Raw genomic sequence first — 19,420 nt, 5'->3', positions numbered from 1 at the left:
TTTAGATATGTACACTACATTAAATGCAAAAATTATTGAGATGTCTACATGGCAGCTATTGCAATTGGGGCCTTCTGGACTTAAACCCTTGAAGTGGATACTGCGTCATATTTGCAGTATCGAGATTTTAATTATTTGAATGAAGGTACACCTTACCCATCACTGCCACCCCCCCCCCACACACACACACCCACCGGAACCCTAGTTTGACTCAAGTTCGGTAGTGACGTTGGTGCAAAATTTTTTGGGCAGGGGTGGAGTATTGAATCGCACTCGTAAAGTTAATTGCGTAGAGCGCACATGTACAATGTTGGTAGGCTCTCAACTAACAGGTAATTATGTACTTGGGTACCGGTACCTGATTTAAAATTCTAAAAAAATTTAAAGACAACAACTTTTGCTTCTATTGAACAGGCAGGGACAAATTGAATTAGTATGCATTGCTAGCTGATCAATAGAAGCAAAAGTAATTAAAATGTACAACTTAATCCAATTTTTAAATTTTTTTTAAATAGCAGTATTTCTCTGGTTTCCAACCTCGAATAACAACTGAGTAATCTAAGGCCTATAACTGCCAGGTTATTTTTTCAAATTTTTTAAAAAAAAAATTGCCATTTTTCAGGTACTTTGACCCGGTAGGCCAAGAACAGGCGGAACTCAGAATTGGTGAGAGCCTTAGTTGGTTTGTAATGGCACAACCGCGAAAAGACATTGATGTCATTAGGCCTACCGAACTTGAGGCGAACCAAATAAAAATGTCTGCACATTGAACATTTCCAATCATTCTGTGCTATAATTTACAGTCTACAAAATATAGTACAAGGAACTCTGCATTGTACTTGTAGGCATCACATGTCAGTGTCACTTTTTGAGGTCCTTATTGTTTTTATAATTGGAGTTCATATTTACTAAATTACTACTGCATCGTGCATGTAGTTAGTTTATGCACAACATGTATTGCTATGCAAGTATTTAATTTCTTTTAAAATGTTAAACCTCCAGATAAGATTTTTCTTCAAAACATTAAATTGTTGACTTTATCGGTCCAGCAGCATGTTGGGAGAGTTTTAAATGCATGCAACAGATAGTTTACAGATGCCAGCTGTTCACTTCCAAATCATTATCTTTTCGGTCTTTCAAGAATTGCCATTATCCTCAGTTGTTCTACTGCACCTGGAAATGAGAATAAAATAAAATGTAAAATAATATTAGCCAATGATAAATTACAAATTATTATCCATGTATCAGGATTATAGATTGCCTTTTACCATGGACAGCATCCAGCGATGCTTTTAGTTTCATTCTTTTAACTCGGATGCACTCGCTTTTAAAATTGAAAATCACATTGCCACGATTTATTAAAAATTCCTGTAGTAGGTTGCAGAATAAATTTTGTACAGTAACTGAGTAAGGGCTGTGCAATAATTATGAGCCCTGGGAGGGTAAAATTGGGGGGGCAAGAAATGTTTGGCGAGCAGATAGGGGTGGGGCAAACAATTTTGGCAAGCCAAGAGGGAGGGGCAAACGATTTTGGCACATTTCATGGGGCGCCTTTTAAATAAAAGGCTTGTGGAAAACAGGACGGAAACGCTTAAAATAAGTAAATGTTCCTTCACGCTGCGCTCGCAACATATATCTAGACCATTTGAGTTTGTAAATTGGGATCCCAAAAATTTGGCATACGCAAGGGGGGCAAAGAATTTTTGGCAGGCCGAGAGGGGGGAAGCGAATTTTGGCGGGGCGAAAAGGGGGGGGCAAGTGATTTTTGGCGAGCCGTTTGGAAATCCCCCCGGTTCATAATTATTGCACAGCCATGGTGGCAAGACCCCTCATTTTTTGAGTTTTAAATCATCACCTTTTTAAACAAAATAATTAAATGTAAAGGACCGTTCACAAACACTAGTCTTGTAAGGGGGGACTTTACAGACCTCGAAAATTTCAGGGACCTCCCTTTTTGACATGAAAATTATGGGTCAACCCCATAGAAAAGCATATAAACTCAATTTTTCCAAGAAAATTTGTGGTCATCACCTGGTCATTTTTTTCAGGTCCCCCTGCCCCCCTTAGAGAGGGTCAAAAAATTTCAGGGCCGCCTTTTTTGCATCATGCCCCCTAACAAGTGTTTGTGAACGGTAGACTTAGACTAGTATGGTTAGGGGTGGTGCAATAATTATGTGTACCGGGGATTATAGGGGGCAAGCATTTTTGGCAGGTCAAAAGGGGGTCAAGCGATTTTGGCAGGTCGAAAGGGGGGCAAGCAATTTTTGGCACAGATATTTTGGGTACCGTTTCTACATTACGCCCTAAAAAGGCATAGGAAAACGTTAGGAACACATTCAAATATGCAAAATTTCCTGCTCGCTGCACTCGCATTATATGATAAGACAATTTAAGGTTTTAAATTGGGTTTCCCAAAATCTTGCATGTGTAAGGGGGGGCAAAGATTTTTGGCACATCAAAAGGGGGGGCAAACGTTTTTGGCACGTCGAAAGGGGGCAAAGATTTTTGGCATGGCCAAAGGGGGGGCAAGCGTTTTTGGCAGACCATTTTGAGAATTCACCCCCAGGGGTAGGCCTACACAGAATTATTGCACCACCCCTTATATAAAAGAAACCCACCTTGCAGAATCGTGTACACAACAAGCAACACAATCCAACATACATGTACAGCATGCTCAGCTAGCTGTACACACAAGCTCACACATTATGATCAACTGATGCATATATGAAAACATACGGGCAGCGCAGTACATGGTCATGATGGTAGTCAATGGAACAAATCTCGATATCTCGTCATGTTTTCGCCGTCCGTATTCGATGCGGGATTCGATGTCCGTGGCAATATTTGTCCTTTTTTTGCTTCTCATACAAGATGAATTGAAAACCTATTGCAAACTTGTCAAAGCACGTCGGTAAACGAGGCAAATAATGCGATTGATTTTCATAACTATCGTGTGTATTGCATTTTGTGTGTGTGTGAATGTCCCACTGGGCGCAGCCATGTTTGTGATCGAGGTCAGAGGTGAAATCTGTCAATCAAACTACTTTGCGATATTTTAGGGAAATATTTTGCCGAAGGCATTGAGGTGGTGTGGTGGATTCCTACAACTACGTCTACGGTACTACACTTACAACTTTATTAATTTTTTCTTCTTTTAAATTCTACCAATTAGATATCAATCATTTCAGCATTTCATCTAACATAAATTAAAATAGCACACGTAGACACGTTCCGGTTCGTTTCTTATAAACCTGTAGGCTGTGTTGTTGAGCTAGAAATCCAGAATCCAGATCAGTTCCAGATCACCAGGGCGCTGACATTGAATTCAATTCACTAGTTTAAAGAGTGATCGCCAGCGATTAACGTCCTAGCTCTGACCAATAAATTTTCGCCGCGACAGGTATTATCCATTTCATTGGCTAAAACGATCGATCGCTGCGCATCTCCCTATGAACTTTGAAAACGCGTTTCCCGTTATTATAGCGGTGCACCACCACATCTGAAAACTGAATCGGGTTTTCATTTTGAAAGTACATATTTTGAAGCATTTTTACACTACAGCTAATATATTAATCACGGTAAGATTATCAATTATTACCAATCAAGCCCACGAGATCATGGCCAAGGCTACACAACTTGCAAAATGTGATAAATAACTTACTTACAGGAATAAAGCTTTTAAGCTTACCTATCTTGTCGAATTCAACAGCCTTGCATGAATTGATGCAGCTCTCGACGGAGCTTTATGACTTTCAGGGTCAAACAGTTGCCAAGCACTTTGGTGTACATGTATATTAAAGGTTTAATGTACTATTGATGGGGTAAAAAACAAGGACAAGGACAGGTCAAAACAACTTTATGAAAATAAGTAAAAACGGCTATTTTTGTGTTTGTACAAAAAGGAGTATTTCATGATCCTAGGCTAGCATCCTCTATTTATGTCATTTTTCATTAGATATCCACGAAAAAAACCTATTCCCAAAATTTCAGTTGATTCCGATTTTGCGTTCGCGAGTTATGCATGATTTATGTGTATTACACTGCTCCATAGACAATGCATTGTAATTTCGTTCTGGTCCACCAGAACGAAATTCAAATTTCACGATATCTTTGCTAAACGAATTAATCTGCAAGAAATATTTTGTACATAAACATTATGTAGCCAGAGGTTTCCAGTGATGTAAAAATCTCAACTTTTTTTGAGAAAAGTGGGGGGATGAGGCAGTGTGAGGCTGTGGATCACGAAATGCCCTTTTAACTTTGTGTCACGAAAACAATTAAAAAACACAGGAAAAGCAAGAAACCAGGGAGTGGCTAGGGGCAGACACCCCCATCCCAAAATGCCCAAAAGTCCCATTTGCGAAAAAAATTGGGATTTTTTTTTTACGCCTTTTGGGTCAAAAAAAGTTCCAAATTTTGGAAAAAAAGTCCACTTTTTCAAAATCAGCCCCTAACAAATAAATCCTGGTTACGGGCCTGGGAGTGCAAGAAACATACCTAATCAGCATCTTTCCAACCGTCACATGAAATGAAAAGATGATCGATGTGTGGAAAGGGGCGTCGAGAAATGAGGGAATTAATTTTCTCAGAAAAATGCTTCACGTTTTTTGAGAAATTTGTTACACAATGAAAAGATGTCAAATGCGCTTGAAAATGCATGATACGGTGGCGTAAATTACCCTCAAAATGAGCACACATCAAGCGTGCGTTCTCTGTGAAAGCTTTGGAGCTGGTATCACCGGTTTTGCATCCAGCTCTTTAACATCAAAAAATAGATAAAACATGAATTTTGGAACAAAATATATTGTTTGACAGAATAAAAGACTTGTATTTGTACAGTTGAAAACATGTTATGGGCCATTCTTTGGTCACGTGTGTGACATAACTAGGGCTATTTCACACTAATGCTCTTGTGCCTGCTTTATAAATAAAACAGCTAACACCATATCTTTTGCATGATAGTTACACAAATGTCTTTACTTTTCAGAAATATTTTGATATTTTTTTTATGTTGTGGTTTTTTTGTGTCAGGGGTCAACAAAGGGTCGATCACGTGTGTGACATCAGACGGATGCAAGTTTTTGGATTTTAAAATTCATTTCTAAATTTCTGTGAATGTTAAAGGACCTACATATTCATACCAAATGTAGTAAAGCATTGATATCTTGCAATTACAATGACACCAACATTGACAAGAAACATTCATGCCTAGCTGTGTTAATTGAGGGTTTGATACTAAACGTTTGGTAACGTGTGTGACATTTGGTTTTGTTCGTCTGAACGTCACACACGTTACCAAACTTTTGGGTGTACAATTAAAGTATTTTATAAAAGCAAATTTGTTTCCAAATTTATTTATTATATGCCCTATAACCAACTGAATGTATGTTTAGGGAAAAACAGTGGTGTGATGTCAACAATCACTTCATACAAACCTTCCATTAAAACTGAAATATCCGGATGGTGACACAGAAATCCATATTCTTAGGGGTAGGGGTAAAACATGGGTCAGTTTTTGCTCTTTTAAGAATATTTCAGGTGATGTTGAGCTAAAACTTTGTGTTTAGGTTCATTTTGTGATTTACTTTCATATGGCAACTACAAATCAGGTAAAAATTTCATGTTCGGATTTTTTTCTTCCATAAAGTCCATTTTTAGCCTATTTGTGTGTACAATCAAGGTTTTATCACATTTGTGAGGACACAACCACAAAATGATACCATAGCAGCAAGGTATCAAGAACGTTGTTATTTATTTTGGTGTCAGTGGATAGAGGAGACCCATAGCTATACATTGATACCAAAATTCAACATCATAAGGTGTTCTTAATGGAATTCCATGTCGGAGTTTGTATGTCACACACGTTACCAAACTTGTCACACACGTGACCCCGGTCACGTGTGTGACTTGTTAATTATCATGAATTACATAAAAACTAAGAATAATAATTTCCATTTAGGAAGCTGGAATGGAGGGTATAATCAGTCTACCTTTTGACATAAAATATGAAGTTCAGTTAATAAAATCTTTTCTGATGGTAAAAACAAATGCATGTTTTTGGTCACGTGTGTGACATACAAAACCAATTTATTTGTTTCGTCAATTACGGGATAGTCGTGGTTTGAAAATTTTTTCAACAGTTCTGATTTGTTTTAGTGGCGTCATAACAGTATATTTTTAAGGAAATTAAAAAACACAATTATAAAAAGTTAAAACTGCAGTAAGTGTTAAAATGGCCCAAAAACCATACTTTTAGACCCAAAACTAACAATTATGTTAATTTATGCAAATTAGGGTGTTCGGCGATTAATTTTTCATAAAAATTATAGTTCTTAAAACTTTGAACTGTACTTGTCACAAAAAAGTTAAAAAATAAATGATACCTACAATTTGATTTTTTTCAAATTAGTTTCATTTTCTGAAGAATGGCCCTTTAAGGCTCCCGGGTTAAGGCTACATGCTGTTTTTGGTTGAAATTTTGAATAAATAATGAGTACGCTTACCTTTCTGCAACACTTCCCGGTATCATTGCGCATCTGCTGACAACCAGGACAACACAATAGTTACCGTACTGGTATTGTTTGTTGTGAACTTGTCAATAAAGCGGGGAACAATAACTCCTTCAGTCACTTTATTGTCATCAATTTTCAAATGCATTAAATAATTCTGTGTGAAGTGTAAATGTTACCAAAATTTTGTAACAAGTGTCTTCAGGAGCAATGTTTGCTCATTTTCACGACTAAACCATGCTAACACTTCTCCAACGTGTCATTTGAGCAAATTTTTCGGGGCTAAACCTGTCCATGATGATGATTTGAGATAGAGTGGCAGCTCTATCCTTTGTCAGTTATCTATCAGTGGCCAAGATTCAGGATAGATTTCACAATCAAGGGAGAGCTGTCAGCTACACCGAATCGTGTCTGTTACTAGAGCTGCAAACAAGACTTATGCTTCATATTAATAAGCACTAAAAATCATGGCATGTATCTAGGGTTCGATTTAGAAAATAAAATTTACATGCACAACTCTGATTTTTTCCTCAAAATGGGCTGAATAACACAAAATTTTGCATGCACAGGCAAAATTCTACATGCACAGAGCCAAAGTTACATGCATTTGTGCATGTAAAACCCCTCTAAATCGAATCAGGAAATTATGAAAAATGTAAAGTTAATACCAGAGCTGACATTAAAAGAAACATATATAAATATTCAATTTTAATTGACCAATCAACTAGGCCTAACAAGAATCTTTGTATGAGTTCCTTATCAAATAATTATTCTTCAGCTTTTTAGTTATATGTCAAAAAAACAGATTCATATTTACTTAAAAATTGCATTTTTTTTTGTACAGCGGAACCAAACCTCAACATGTCAAAACGTAAAGTGACTTTTGAAGAAACAGCGGGCGGTTCAGGAGATAGTGAAGAGAACTCAAAGAAGACCAAAGTGGATGATGATACCAAAGAAAAAAGCTGGAGCAGAACCTTCAAATCCAACCATACCCTGGATAGTGATGAAGAAGAGGAGGAGGATGAGAAAGATCAGAAAGGATATAACTTAGATGAAACTGATATTGTTGAAGGTATTAAAACTGAGTATATCCATCTCAAATCTATAGAAGTTTCAAAAATTACAATTACTCTAGTACCGGTAAGGAAGTGATTATTGAAGTTGTTGTGTTATGAGGGGTTTTTTTCTTTCTATTTTCTATCTTTTGTATCACTTGGACTTTATGTTGTTTACTTTTACTTAACAAAATTGTACTACACTGTACTTGGACTTTGTTTGCTTAATTTTAAAGGTTCAGAAGATAAAACCATAACTTATGATGAAGGAATCAAACTCACTCCATTTAACCTGACAGAGGAAATGGAGGAAGGCAGATTCGATGCGCATGGGAATTACTTTGAGAAGAAAGAAGAAGTGATTCGAGACAGCTGGCTTGATGATATTGATTGGGTCAAAGTGAAAGAGTTAGAAAAAGGACAGAAAACAGTTGCTGAGGCAATGGAGGAAGGAAATGAAGAAGCACAAAGGCCAGAAAATGAAATTCTGAAAGAAATCTTGGAATTTCTGAAACCAGGAGAGACAGTTACGAAAGGACTGAGAAGACTTGGAGGCAAGAAATCTACTCCTGGGAACAGGAGGAAATGGACAGTAAAGAAAGATAAAGATACGGACAATAAAGGAGAAAGTAGTGAGGAGAACAAAGAGGAGATGTTAAAACTGACAGAGCTTGCAGATGAACTTGTTAGCAATGGTAACTATGAGGCCTATCAGTATACATATGAGAGGATAAGTCACCTGTTGAAGCAAGAGGAGGAGAAGAAGAAAAAGAAAGAGGAAGATGCCTTTGATATGTTTGCAGAGGAAGTAGACGACAAGAAATTGAGTACACAAAGTAGTGCAGGTATGATTTAGTTTATCCAATTCATAATCAGTTCATTTTGATTGATACCATTTTGATTGATTCATAATCGGTTCATTTTGATTGATACCATTAGCCTTATCAAAGTACATGTATGGCGTTAACAAGAGGAGGGCAGTATTCATTATGGATAAAACCGACAAATTAAAGAGACTTTACCCATTTTGTGCAGTGCCATCCTATTGTGTCCACCATAACTCTAAAAAGCTAAAAAGTGAGGTGATTTTCTGGTGCATCAGATTATGAAATGTAGGTATGAATCAAACAAAAGGATGTACCCTTTTGTATGGGCACTGATTGAACAACATCATACACAAACTTGTTATGTTTGTCCACTTTTCCAAGGCTCAAAACTAGAAACATTAATCCCTTAAAGAACTTGTGTTTTCAAAAAAGTGTATAGAATTGAGTGTGAATCCTGTGCAATTGGATATCCTTGCAAGAATGGACCAACGTAGAGTATGATTATGAGTGTTATGATAATAATAATATTTTGGCAGTATTATTGTACTAAAAATTATTTGAAGGACCTACCAAGACTGGGGTTTAGTGTCCATGGGATGTGAGTGAATATGCCATACATACATGTGTATAAATCAGTTGAAGTGGATGCGGTATAGCATCTCTGGGGTTTGTTTTAATTGCGAATATGCAGTCTTTGAATATTATGTACTATGTTTACATGTATGGCATAGTACTTATCTCAAGTTAGTCTATACATATTAACAACTGAGAAGGACAGGACAAACTCTATTCCAAGATCTGCATCCACTACCACTGCAGTGCACATAGAAATGTTTCAAACCTCAATATTATTATACACTGTATTGTGACTGCAAACCATAATATATGATCCGATGATATGAAATATATAGAATCATCCAAATTTGTTGTGTTTAGCAGATTAACAGATCAATTTACATGTCATAATTCACACATTTAGTCCCCTATAGAACTCCATGTTTCACAGCCAAAATAGCTAGTGGGGCTTCTTTCACTGACACTTTACCTTGTTATTTGGTTTAAAATGGACAGAAACCTAATTCACAGTTATTTAATATTATTAATATTATTTTAGCATTTTGTTGATGAAAATCATACATTATGGCTTAAGGACAAATTTATTTTTGCTTAAATTGAAAAGTATGTATTGCTGAAATGATTGATAATTTTATTTGATATTTCTTTGCTCAACAGAAACAAGCGATACCAAGGCGTCACTTGATGTAGATGCAGTGTATTGGGAATACAAATGGGAGCAAAAAGACGATGCTGAACTCCACGGACCATTTGATAGCAACCAAATGCTGGAATGGCAAGAACAAAACTATTTTGCCGATGGAGTATGGTGCAGAAAAGTTGGCGAGAATAATTTCTATAACTCAAAAAGACTTGATTTTGATCTCTACACATAAGTGACTCCATTTTGACAAAAGTGTGTATATTATTAGACTGTTGTCGTGGATGTGGACAAATATGATTCTATTATTGTTCTGTCATTATTTTAAGAATCATCTTCAAATAGTGCAGATAATTCAGTTTTTCAAAATGAATTTCATGTGTAAATATGGATAATCAGTTCACATAACTTGTGGACACAATTATGGCAATATTATGCTAATCCAAGTTACTATACAAGTTTGACTAGGCGAGTAGGGATTCCATGTAGCCCTAAGCTTAACGCCATGGAAATATTTGTTGCCATATTGGATTATTAGGCATAGTGCCAAAATAATGTACATCCCGTGTGGAATCTAACAAGAATTGTATATAGGAGATGGAGTCATACATGTGTGTGTGTTTGGTTCATAGTTGGCACAATGCATTACATGCCGATTGATGGCATGCGCCAGGAATCAGTTTGCCTGGGCTCATGGCTGAGTTACATCATGCCAACATGGCATAACAACATGGCAGAATCCATGTTCTCTCGGTCTAACCTCTTTGGTAAAAAGAAAAGTTCATGGGATGGGAAACAAAGAACTGACAAAACATGGGTCCAGAGAACAGTCATAGAATTTTTATGATCTTTATATCCTGAATACTAGTGAATAGGGGTTAAATATTTACCATTTTCGTCACATTAGGGTTGTCTATGGCAATCCTGGCACAGGACCCCAACCAAGACCAAATAATCTCTCCCAGATGTTTACTTGTGTGTTGCTACATGATCATGCAGAAATAAATCTCACATACAAATTACAATTGTAATATACAATATAGGAATAACATTAGTTGTCTTTATTTGTGTAACAAACTGAAGACATATCTTAAAAGCAGAAGAACATCCTAATAAGTGGCAGTCAATAGTAATTATAAAATTATACCCATAACATACATACTATAGCAGTTGCAGCGAGTGACAGAAAAATCGCGAGTCATCAAACAATGGCAACAGAATTTCAATCATGCCCAGCGATACCAAGTTTCCTTGGAAGTCAATCAATCGACATTAGGGCATACTTAGTAACCATGCCAACAACCAATATTATCAGCAATCGCTTTTCACATCAACATGATCAAGTAAAGGATCTACATGCAAAAAAAGTAAACAAAATGGCTACGCCTGTTGTGACTGCTTAGTATGATATGGACATTTGTCTTTATTTTGAATCACACATCAAACAGTAATTTTCACAGTACTGTTTGAAGGGTTTTCAACGCCACTCGATTCGACTTGAGTATTAAGCCTGTTTTCAACGCTGCGTACTCAGCGTCGTGCTTTCGCCCGTTATGCTGCAGACATCGCAGAAAAATCGATGTGTGTTGTGCGTGTCAATGCTATTTTTGTGATATAAGGGCCACAAAATAAAGAACAATGTTTGCTGAGCGCAAAAAAGGTGGCCGTTTCTAATATATTAAATACAACATGTACAAACCAAATCTTGCCAGCATGCTTCCACTGATAACGGACCTGGACCCCCTCCCTCAAAGTAGGCCTACGACAGTATAGGGTCCAATAGATGGTATGAAGTTATAGGCCTACCCAACAAACACAGAATCAGGGTTGTTTTTTTAACATTAGGCCTAAATGAGTGTTGGTTAAATTCGTTTTAATAATATTTTGGCCTAAATGTTGGGTAACCATTATATTATATAGGCCTATTAAAGGTTATACGTTTGCAAAAAGTTTTATAATGAATCACACTACAACAAAATTAAAAACATGTTGTGAAATGTTATTGTAGACAGTCCTATATTATTTTGGCAACATTGTTCAAACTTAGAGTCGTGTCATGTCAAAACCAGACACTTTTGGACAGGATCATAAATGGAGAAATAGCCAAAAATCTGCCCAGGGTGATTTTTCCCCAATTTGAGTTTGTTAGAAATGTGTGGTGTTATTAATGTTAAAAATATTGTCTTATAGTTTCAGACCGGAATATAACTGGCATCTTGTATTTTATGAGACATTTTTCAAGGTAATTCCTACCCTCAACATTGTCAATAATATTTTTAAAGGCCGATATCTCAATTCCCAATTTTATAATACCATAACTTACGAACTCAATATCTTCGCTTATGAATGTCTGATTTCTTTGGGGAAAACGGCCTTGTGGAGCAAAATATCTCTTTATTTAAGATATTTAAAAACCTCAAAATTGATAACCTGCCCAAAAGTGTCTGCTTTTGACATGACACGTCACATATGTTTTGCAGCATGTGTTCAATGTTTTTTATTGTTATTTTAAAAATGTTTTAAAAGTTTAGATGTTCAAAGCATTTTTTGTTATTGGGTAAAGACCTACTACGTGCACTGAATTCATAATGCATGCGATATAGACAACACCATCAAAACTATTCAGTTTCAAAAAAATGTGTCAAACATTTACAAAAAAAACGTTTTTCTACAGCTATAGGCAACCCAGTGTTTTACTTTGCTTAATTGAACCGCAACCATTGATGATATGAATCCACCTCAAGATAATTCTGTATAGTTTTTGTGACTAAAAAAGTTTTCCTCTCAGTAAACGGCACTAAGCATGCTAAGTAGGCCTAGTGCCTATAATAATAATCTAGGCTAGTCAAACACTTCCGCCCATGGTGTCAAACGCTTCACTTTAACATGTTTAATAAATCCTCTTTTTGGTCATTCGAGTCAGGTGAACATGGTCATGATGGTGAAAGCCGTAAATTCCCCTCTTTGTGTAACTTAATAACTCTTTGGCCCAATATCTTTGCAGAATGGGAGTCTTTCTTACACCCGTTTATGACCAAAATAGGCCTGCACCAAATTAGAATTAGAATTTTAAGGCTTCATTAAGTCTTTTATAGTCGACATCATTATAATTATTCCTATTATGGACACTTCTTAGGTAAATTTTTTTACAGTGAAAACTTTCCTGCGTAAACAAACAATTGTACCAGAGGTTGGTACGCACCAAAATATCCATGTACGCAATTAACTACGCATTGTGTCGCAGAAAAAATGCATTTTTGACCTATTTTGGTCAATTTACGCGAAAACAAGGTCCGGTACCCACAATTTTTTTTGCGCGATTTTACAGAGCTTTTTCTTTTTCATAACATCAACGCAAATTGATGATTTTGCCATTGAAGTATACAGAGATTTTTGGAAATGTATACCTCTTTTAAAACGGCTGTAGCTCAAAAGTGAGGTCCGGCACCCCCTGTTTTTTTTCCTGATTTATTATCTACACATACTAATGTACATAATATGTAAATTTAAAGAAATTTGGTCGCTAGGTTTAGTTACGACGGTAAACCCTTAATTAACAAATGAGGTGGCAATTTTGAGATTTTTGTAGTACCAAAATAATCCTTACCACAGTTTGTCCACTCTAAAGTACAAAGTGACAGCGCGAGCGTAAACTGCGCAGTGCTGCGTCTCTGCTGCAGGTATGCGTGTCTTCAAAGTCGGCACAATGTATGCATCCGCGTCTGTACTTTGTACTTCAGAGTAGACTGACTGATGTAGTCACAAGTTCTCAGAACCATAAAGTCTTTTAAGACTTTAAGACAAAGTATGTACAGTTTTTAGGTTAAAGACAGGCCTTAAACTCATAATGCATACAATCTAAGGTCAGAAACTTTTGATTCCTGATTCTTTTAACCCTACTTTTAGTTCCTGTAAATCTCTGTCAATACTAGCAGTTGTAGCGACTATGATTTAGCGTTTCACAATCACTACCAGCGTCCAGTCATGGCTACTGACTTATCAATCAGATGTTGGTAATTGCTTTCCTGAAAAGCAACAGAAATTATGATATGGCCTTTACAATTCAATTCCAAATGACCTTAGTGGTAGTTACTGGTTGTCAACTGTTGAATTAGTAAATTGCAAAAAAAACCTGCTGAAACAAAGGTATTGAAAACAGACCATGGTGACAATGTTATTTTTACTCAACCCAAAGAAAAGGATGAATTTCTCGTACTGTATTATTAATTTCTAAAAGTTAAACCATTGTTGTCTTTTGGTCAATTGAGGGCGTTGTATAAGGTCAGCAATTCCAGTCTTTGATCACGATTTCGTTCTGGGGATTTCTTCTTGACCTTATACAATGCCCTCATTCGACCAAAAGTTGCCAATGGTCAACAAAAGGGCAAGTCCATCACAACATCACAGGACTTCTTCTGATGAAGATGTGTGTCACACATCGAAAATTCAATGTGCTGAAACTCAGAATAACTTTTAGAAATTGTTTATTACCAGTTTGTATGAACTTACATTTGTGTATTATCAATATTATCGTTATGGTTGGCAGACTGTTGGTTCAATGATCAACTGAAATGACTGAATTTAACTTGACAAGTGAAAATGGTCTGACCTTGCCAAATCTGCCACTCTGCAGTTCATATACAGGCACAGAAACTTGGAAATGCATGTTTATACAGTCCAGATTTAAAATATTTCCATATGTACAAGTTAGTACAAAATAAATAATGTCCATATACAGGTTGCATGTCTAGTCTTCTGTTGGCTTTGCTTTGCCCTTCTTTGACTTGTTGGCTTTCCTCTTCTCCCGCTCTGCTTCTGTAGTTGCTGCTTGCTGGTCACTCAGTTCTTTCATGTGATTAGACTGGAAAGTTAAATCAAAATGAAACACAAAAAAACACTTACAAATATGACACTTATATACTTACATGTAGATCCAAGCATGAATAATTCCTCTACTTGCTTGTAGATCTATTTTGGTAATTTATTCAGTTTTGATCAAGCAAAAGAAGTTTGGGCTGACTAACTCCCCATGGCTCCACACTAAGCAGGATCGATCAAGGGGCACAATTTGTAGTTCAATTCTTTTCAGTTCTTTGCTCTTTACTTTTGGTAGACTTAAAACAAGCATCCACTGTAAATAGTAGTTTTCAGGTGTATGTAGAAATAATCTGGTGGTACACTATATTGCCCTCACAAACATTGCGGAGTCAAAAAGTCTGATATCAGTGGCACCAGCATGAATTGCCTCTATTTCCAAATTAATGTATGTGATGCACTTTTTGAATTAGGCTATACAGTTAGAGGTAGCTCCTGGTGGTTATGAGGCTGGAAACTCCTGATGCATGTTCTGTTTGTATGTTATTTCATGTTTGAGGTTAGAACTTGGTATGTTGATTGCCACATTTGAGGTACATTTACTATGTACCCAACTATCTGAAAACTTAATTTGACCGGTTGTATGCTTACCAATTGTGTACTTCTTCTGGCTAACAATTTCACATCATCTGAGGATATGGTTGATCTCTTGGCATGCCTGAAATCAAAAATCATTGGATCACTTAGATCTGGAAGAAATGTGGCTGCTTGGAAGTTTCTCAAGAAAAGAATGATCCCACATAAAGATAAAACCCTCAAAGTTAATAAATAAAGGTATAATATTGGAAGCCCAACCAAACACTTTTGCTTTCATTTTACCACAGGATCTGTGATTTTATTGATGTACAGTGGTAGCACAACTAGAGGCATGGGGACATCCCCATAGTCGCAACCCAAAAACAAATCACTGAAATTTCCTAAATTTTAGGGATAATTTTCAGATGTTAGCACTTCCTTCAAAAACAATTAGAATCTTGATCAATTAGCAATAAAAGTGAAAATATAGAACTTGACAGGTGATAAGTATTTATAAATAAGCCAACACCTTCAAGGGCCATATGAACCCTTAGGTCTGCCATTCTGTGGGCCCTCGTTTTAACAACCAAACGCAATTGTTAAATTGACACCTTATAGAAGTTATTCCTGTGATGTCACTTGCCCGCCATCTAATATAGGTACAGGCTAAGACCTTTTTTGGGTCAATGCCTTCAGCATTCGATCCTTAATACAAAAATGCAAAGCACAGCACCAATGCACAACAACAGTTGTGTAATGTGCTGCGCTCTGCATGTACAATGTAGTGTCTAACACATGAACACGCAAATTGATATGTACTCACAATATATGTAAGGGAGAATAATCTGTATGCATTTTAATGTTACAATGGTCCACATTTGTGTGACACAGACTCACATATAAGTAACAGCTGCCAAATGCATATAGCAGAGAAGTTGCCGACTTTGGTTTAAAAAAATTCACAGGCGCAGGGGCCGCCATGATAGCATACAACAGACTCGCAGTGAATATCACTGGCTTTTGGCCCTAGGGTCTGCCGTAAGTCGAACACTGCAAGTGACAAAATCAAACATGCTGGTTTCCATTAACAAACGTTGAACAATATAGGTACTTACTGTGCAAAAAGCTCCAAGTCCTGAGCAAAGAGAGCTGCAAATAGAAAGTCAATATTTCCTATTATATTCAATTCATCTACAGAGTAACATAATACTACAAAAGTGCAACATTACTGCTTCCTTTACTTTAATAATAAGGCCTAAACAAATTATTTGATTGGCGTAACATACATATTATAGGGACAGCAGAGATGACATAATTATTTCAATCATAATTGTCAGGTGAATGCAAGAAGGTAGTAAGTGCAGAGTAATAACAACATATTTTGACCTTCTTGTATTCAACCATCATCTACAAACCTGGCCTGACCTTAAATATGATTTGATGTGTTCTTGTTAGCTCTGACACAAATGCTGAAGTCTTATAATAAGATGAATTGGAAGTGACACTATCTCTATAATACGGTAACTTAAAATATACTTGATATGGATCAAAGCAAAAAATGTACACTGTATACAACTGGCCAGTGACTGTCTTGTGAAGTTTGGTGAATCTTAAATTTAACTTGGTTGTCTCAACAGTACTAGGCTCGGCTAGATCTACTTTCACTGGTTCTTTTTATTGGTAAGTGTTCAAAATGTCAAGAGCCAAAAGTTTGATGACCTCTTAAGTCCTTTTACTTAATTCAAAAAGTTTGATTATATTGTAAAAAACTAGTTCAAATATTGATCAGTTGATCTTTTGGGTTGGAATTTTCAACATTTCACACATTTACGTGTCAGGGAGGGGGAAGGGGTTAGCCTCCTAGCAAAAGCACTTTCGTTTATAGGAGGTCAAAATATTTTTGGTGTATTCTGTACCGGGATTCTGTAATACATGACAAGGATGATACTGACCAATTTGCTTGAATGCAGCTTCTGATATTGTGGCTATGACCTGACGTGAGAAGGTCACGTCCATCTCTGTAGCAGTCTCTTCACATACTTGTCCAACTGTGTAATGCACTGCAGCTTTCAAACGCTAGGTATATATTAGAAAATAAAGTTGATGAAAATTAGATTTAAAGTCATATTATAACATTTCATACAAAATAGATTAGCATTTCTTTGGCATAAAATGTTAGCTTTTACTGTCGGATATATCCCCTTTTATTTTTGAGCCGAACAACTAAGGCAAAGCAAAGAAAATTGGAATTTACTACCAGCACCGATCATGCGATGTCGCCAATACGTATCACTCCTTCGGTCATGTTATGGTACGATCCTTTGTTGTGTAGATCACAGTCCAGCACGCCACGTACGTACTGTATTACTATAATCAAATGCAGTAAACCTTTGACGAGCGCGTATTATAAGTATACATCGCGTATTTACTGCGTTGGACGCACTTGTCTCTGATTGGCTGCTGAGGCAATCTGCTGTTGCCGAATGGAAATTTATGAATGAACTGTGCACCGTACGCATTGTTAGCTCCGAATTTGCAACATCGCAGTAGTCGCGCTCGTCAAAGGTTTGCTGCATTTGATTAGTAAAAGATCACTACCAAACCAAAAGTAGAAATTAAAATGTAATGCAAGCATCATTCAGAGGTTTATACACAGTTAAGCTGAATTTATACTCGATCGCTTTTGCAGAAAAGCGATTTTCACGCATGCTCAATGTTTACTTACATTTCCAGAGCGTCAAGCCGATCAAATCGCTGAGGCAAAAACGATGTCGCTTTTGCAAGTTGAAGAAATCTCAACTTCTCAGCGATATCGCTTGACACGTGAATGCATCAACCAATCATTTTCAACCAACTGGATCTATTATTTTGCTAATTAATTTACCTTTCTCGATTATTGACTTTTGGTGATGAATTAGTTCAAAACAATAATTAGACAATAATAACTGCGCACCATCTATTTTGAGGTCATTGTGCGAAATCTGAGGTTTTGTTTTGGGCTGAGGTATTTTTCCGAAGGAGCGGTAGTTCCCGAGGAAAAATACCGAGGCCCAAAACAAAACCCAACAATTTCACACAATGACCACGAAATAGATGGTGCAAAGTTATTATTGTCATTCATTACCGTCGTATCTAATATTTTGAACAAATCAAAATGGCATTTTATGTTATTTTATGCCATAAAAACGCTGTTAAATATAACCAGTTTTAATCATTGTTGTAACCTACCCTACAAAAAAATCAACCAGGCGAATATAACATTCGCCCGACAACAAGAGCTACCAATCACAGAAGCGCGGCGGCATCGGCGTAGGGCGTGTGCGTTGCCATAAGCGCGTAGCTTATACACACGCATCGGGCGCGCGCATAAGTCATTGTTGTGCGTCCGGAGTCATTGTGAGTTACTAATGGCCTCGCAATTAGTGCGCGGTCAGGCAATCAATTTCTTTTGATTGGATTACAGGCTTCGCGTATATTAATGAGGTTATGAATTATTGACAGCACCTGATGTTTTCAAAATGTATTTTGTGGCATTTAGAATATTTTTATTGTCGTCTGCAATCGCTATCGCCGTGATAAGTATAAATGCAAAAGCGACGGGCGATGCATCGCAAAATTGGGCGATTGCCCATCGCTTTCCAAAAGCGTTTAATCGCAATCGCCCAGCGATCGAGTATAAATTCAGCTTTAGCGTGATGCGTCGAGTAATGATGTCTTGCTGACTATACAGATGAGAATGATGAGATGAGATGAGATGATTATAAAGTTAATAATTTTTTATTACTTCCGTGGTCCGGGTACAAGGACAAGGTCGCCTACTACGTGCCGAAGACCAATGGGTCAATCGGCTTGTTGTCAAGTGCGTTGATCAGCCAATCAGCGTGATTGTTTATTTCTTCTGTGTCTACGCTTGGCGCACAGCTCGGACCACGGAAGTAATAAAAATTAACTTTGATGCTGGTTTCATACCCCGGGTTTCATACTACCCTGCCGCTTGCCGCTGAGCGGCATGGAGCACGCGCATTGCAGACAAACGGACACAATAAAGGCTTGTTATTGGTTGAAACGCCCTGCCGCTTGCCGCAGCGGCAAGCGGCAGGAAAGTATGCTGGAGGCTTTAGCGGCCATGGGATCCAGAGTATGAGTTAGGACTTGGACTGGTAAGCTTATATTATAAAATCATCTTGCTTGATTACATTTATTTATAGGCTTTTGACACAATTTTATCTCGAATTTCGTAAATTAGAGATGGTCCATTATTCATGTTCAGCAATTTATATAAGGATTTTACTTCATTTTGATACAAACCTGGATGTAAGCTTGCTCTTCATAATCGGATTCTGTCATGATTAAATTTTCCGCGAAAGTAGCTGACCCTGACCCTGATTTGTTTACATCCGAATTGCAGGTCAAATTTGG

At 37.0% G+C, this 19,420-nt stretch overlaps 3 protein-coding genes across 3 annotated transcripts in view; 1 reads left to right on the top strand and 2 right to left on the bottom strand.

The window, feature by feature from the left end:
• The window catches only part of LOC140155970 (protein MTO1 homolog, mitochondrial-like), a 33,925-nt gene extending 30,581 nt beyond the window's left edge, over positions 1–3,344 (bottom strand). The window contains exon 1 of the mRNA XM_072179011.1: positions 3,166–3,344. The gene's annotated coding sequence lies outside the window, so the exon portion shown is untranslated. The remainder of the gene's footprint in view (positions 1–3,165) is intronic.
• A 100-nt stretch (positions 3,345–3,444) lies between these two features.
• LOC140155971 (CD2 antigen cytoplasmic tail-binding protein 2-like) lies at positions 3,445–10,648 on the top strand. Its single transcript, XM_072179012.1, has 4 exons — positions 3,445–3,578; positions 7,354–7,584; positions 7,804–8,412; positions 9,628–10,648. Exons 2-4 carry the CDS (start codon positions 7,371–7,373, stop codon positions 9,843–9,845), a joined length of 1,041 nt encoding a protein of 346 aa, XP_072035113.1. The 5' UTR covers positions 3,445–3,578; positions 7,354–7,370; the 3' UTR covers positions 9,846–10,648.
• A 2,775-nt stretch (positions 10,649–13,423) lies between these two features.
• Positions 13,424–19,420, bottom strand: LOC140155969 (centromere protein S-like). The gene is made up of 5 exons (XM_072179010.1): positions 19,310–19,420; positions 16,954–17,077; positions 16,117–16,150; positions 15,077–15,143; positions 13,424–14,471 (listed from the first exon to the last, which is right to left on the bottom strand). The coding sequence occupies exons 1-5, from the start codon at positions 19,346–19,348 to the stop codon at positions 14,358–14,360; spliced, it is 378 nt and encodes a 125-aa protein (XP_072035111.1). The 5' UTR covers positions 19,349–19,420; the 3' UTR covers positions 13,424–14,357.

This window comes from Amphiura filiformis, chromosome 6 (assembly GCF_039555335.1).
Source record: "Amphiura filiformis chromosome 6, Afil_fr2py, whole genome shotgun sequence".
Taxonomy (NCBI): Eukaryota; Metazoa; Echinodermata; class Ophiuroidea; order Amphilepidida; family Amphiuridae; genus Amphiura; species Amphiura filiformis.
The sequence above is the reverse complement of the archived record's forward strand: the minus strand, read 5'-3'. Positions and strand labels throughout refer to the sequence as shown.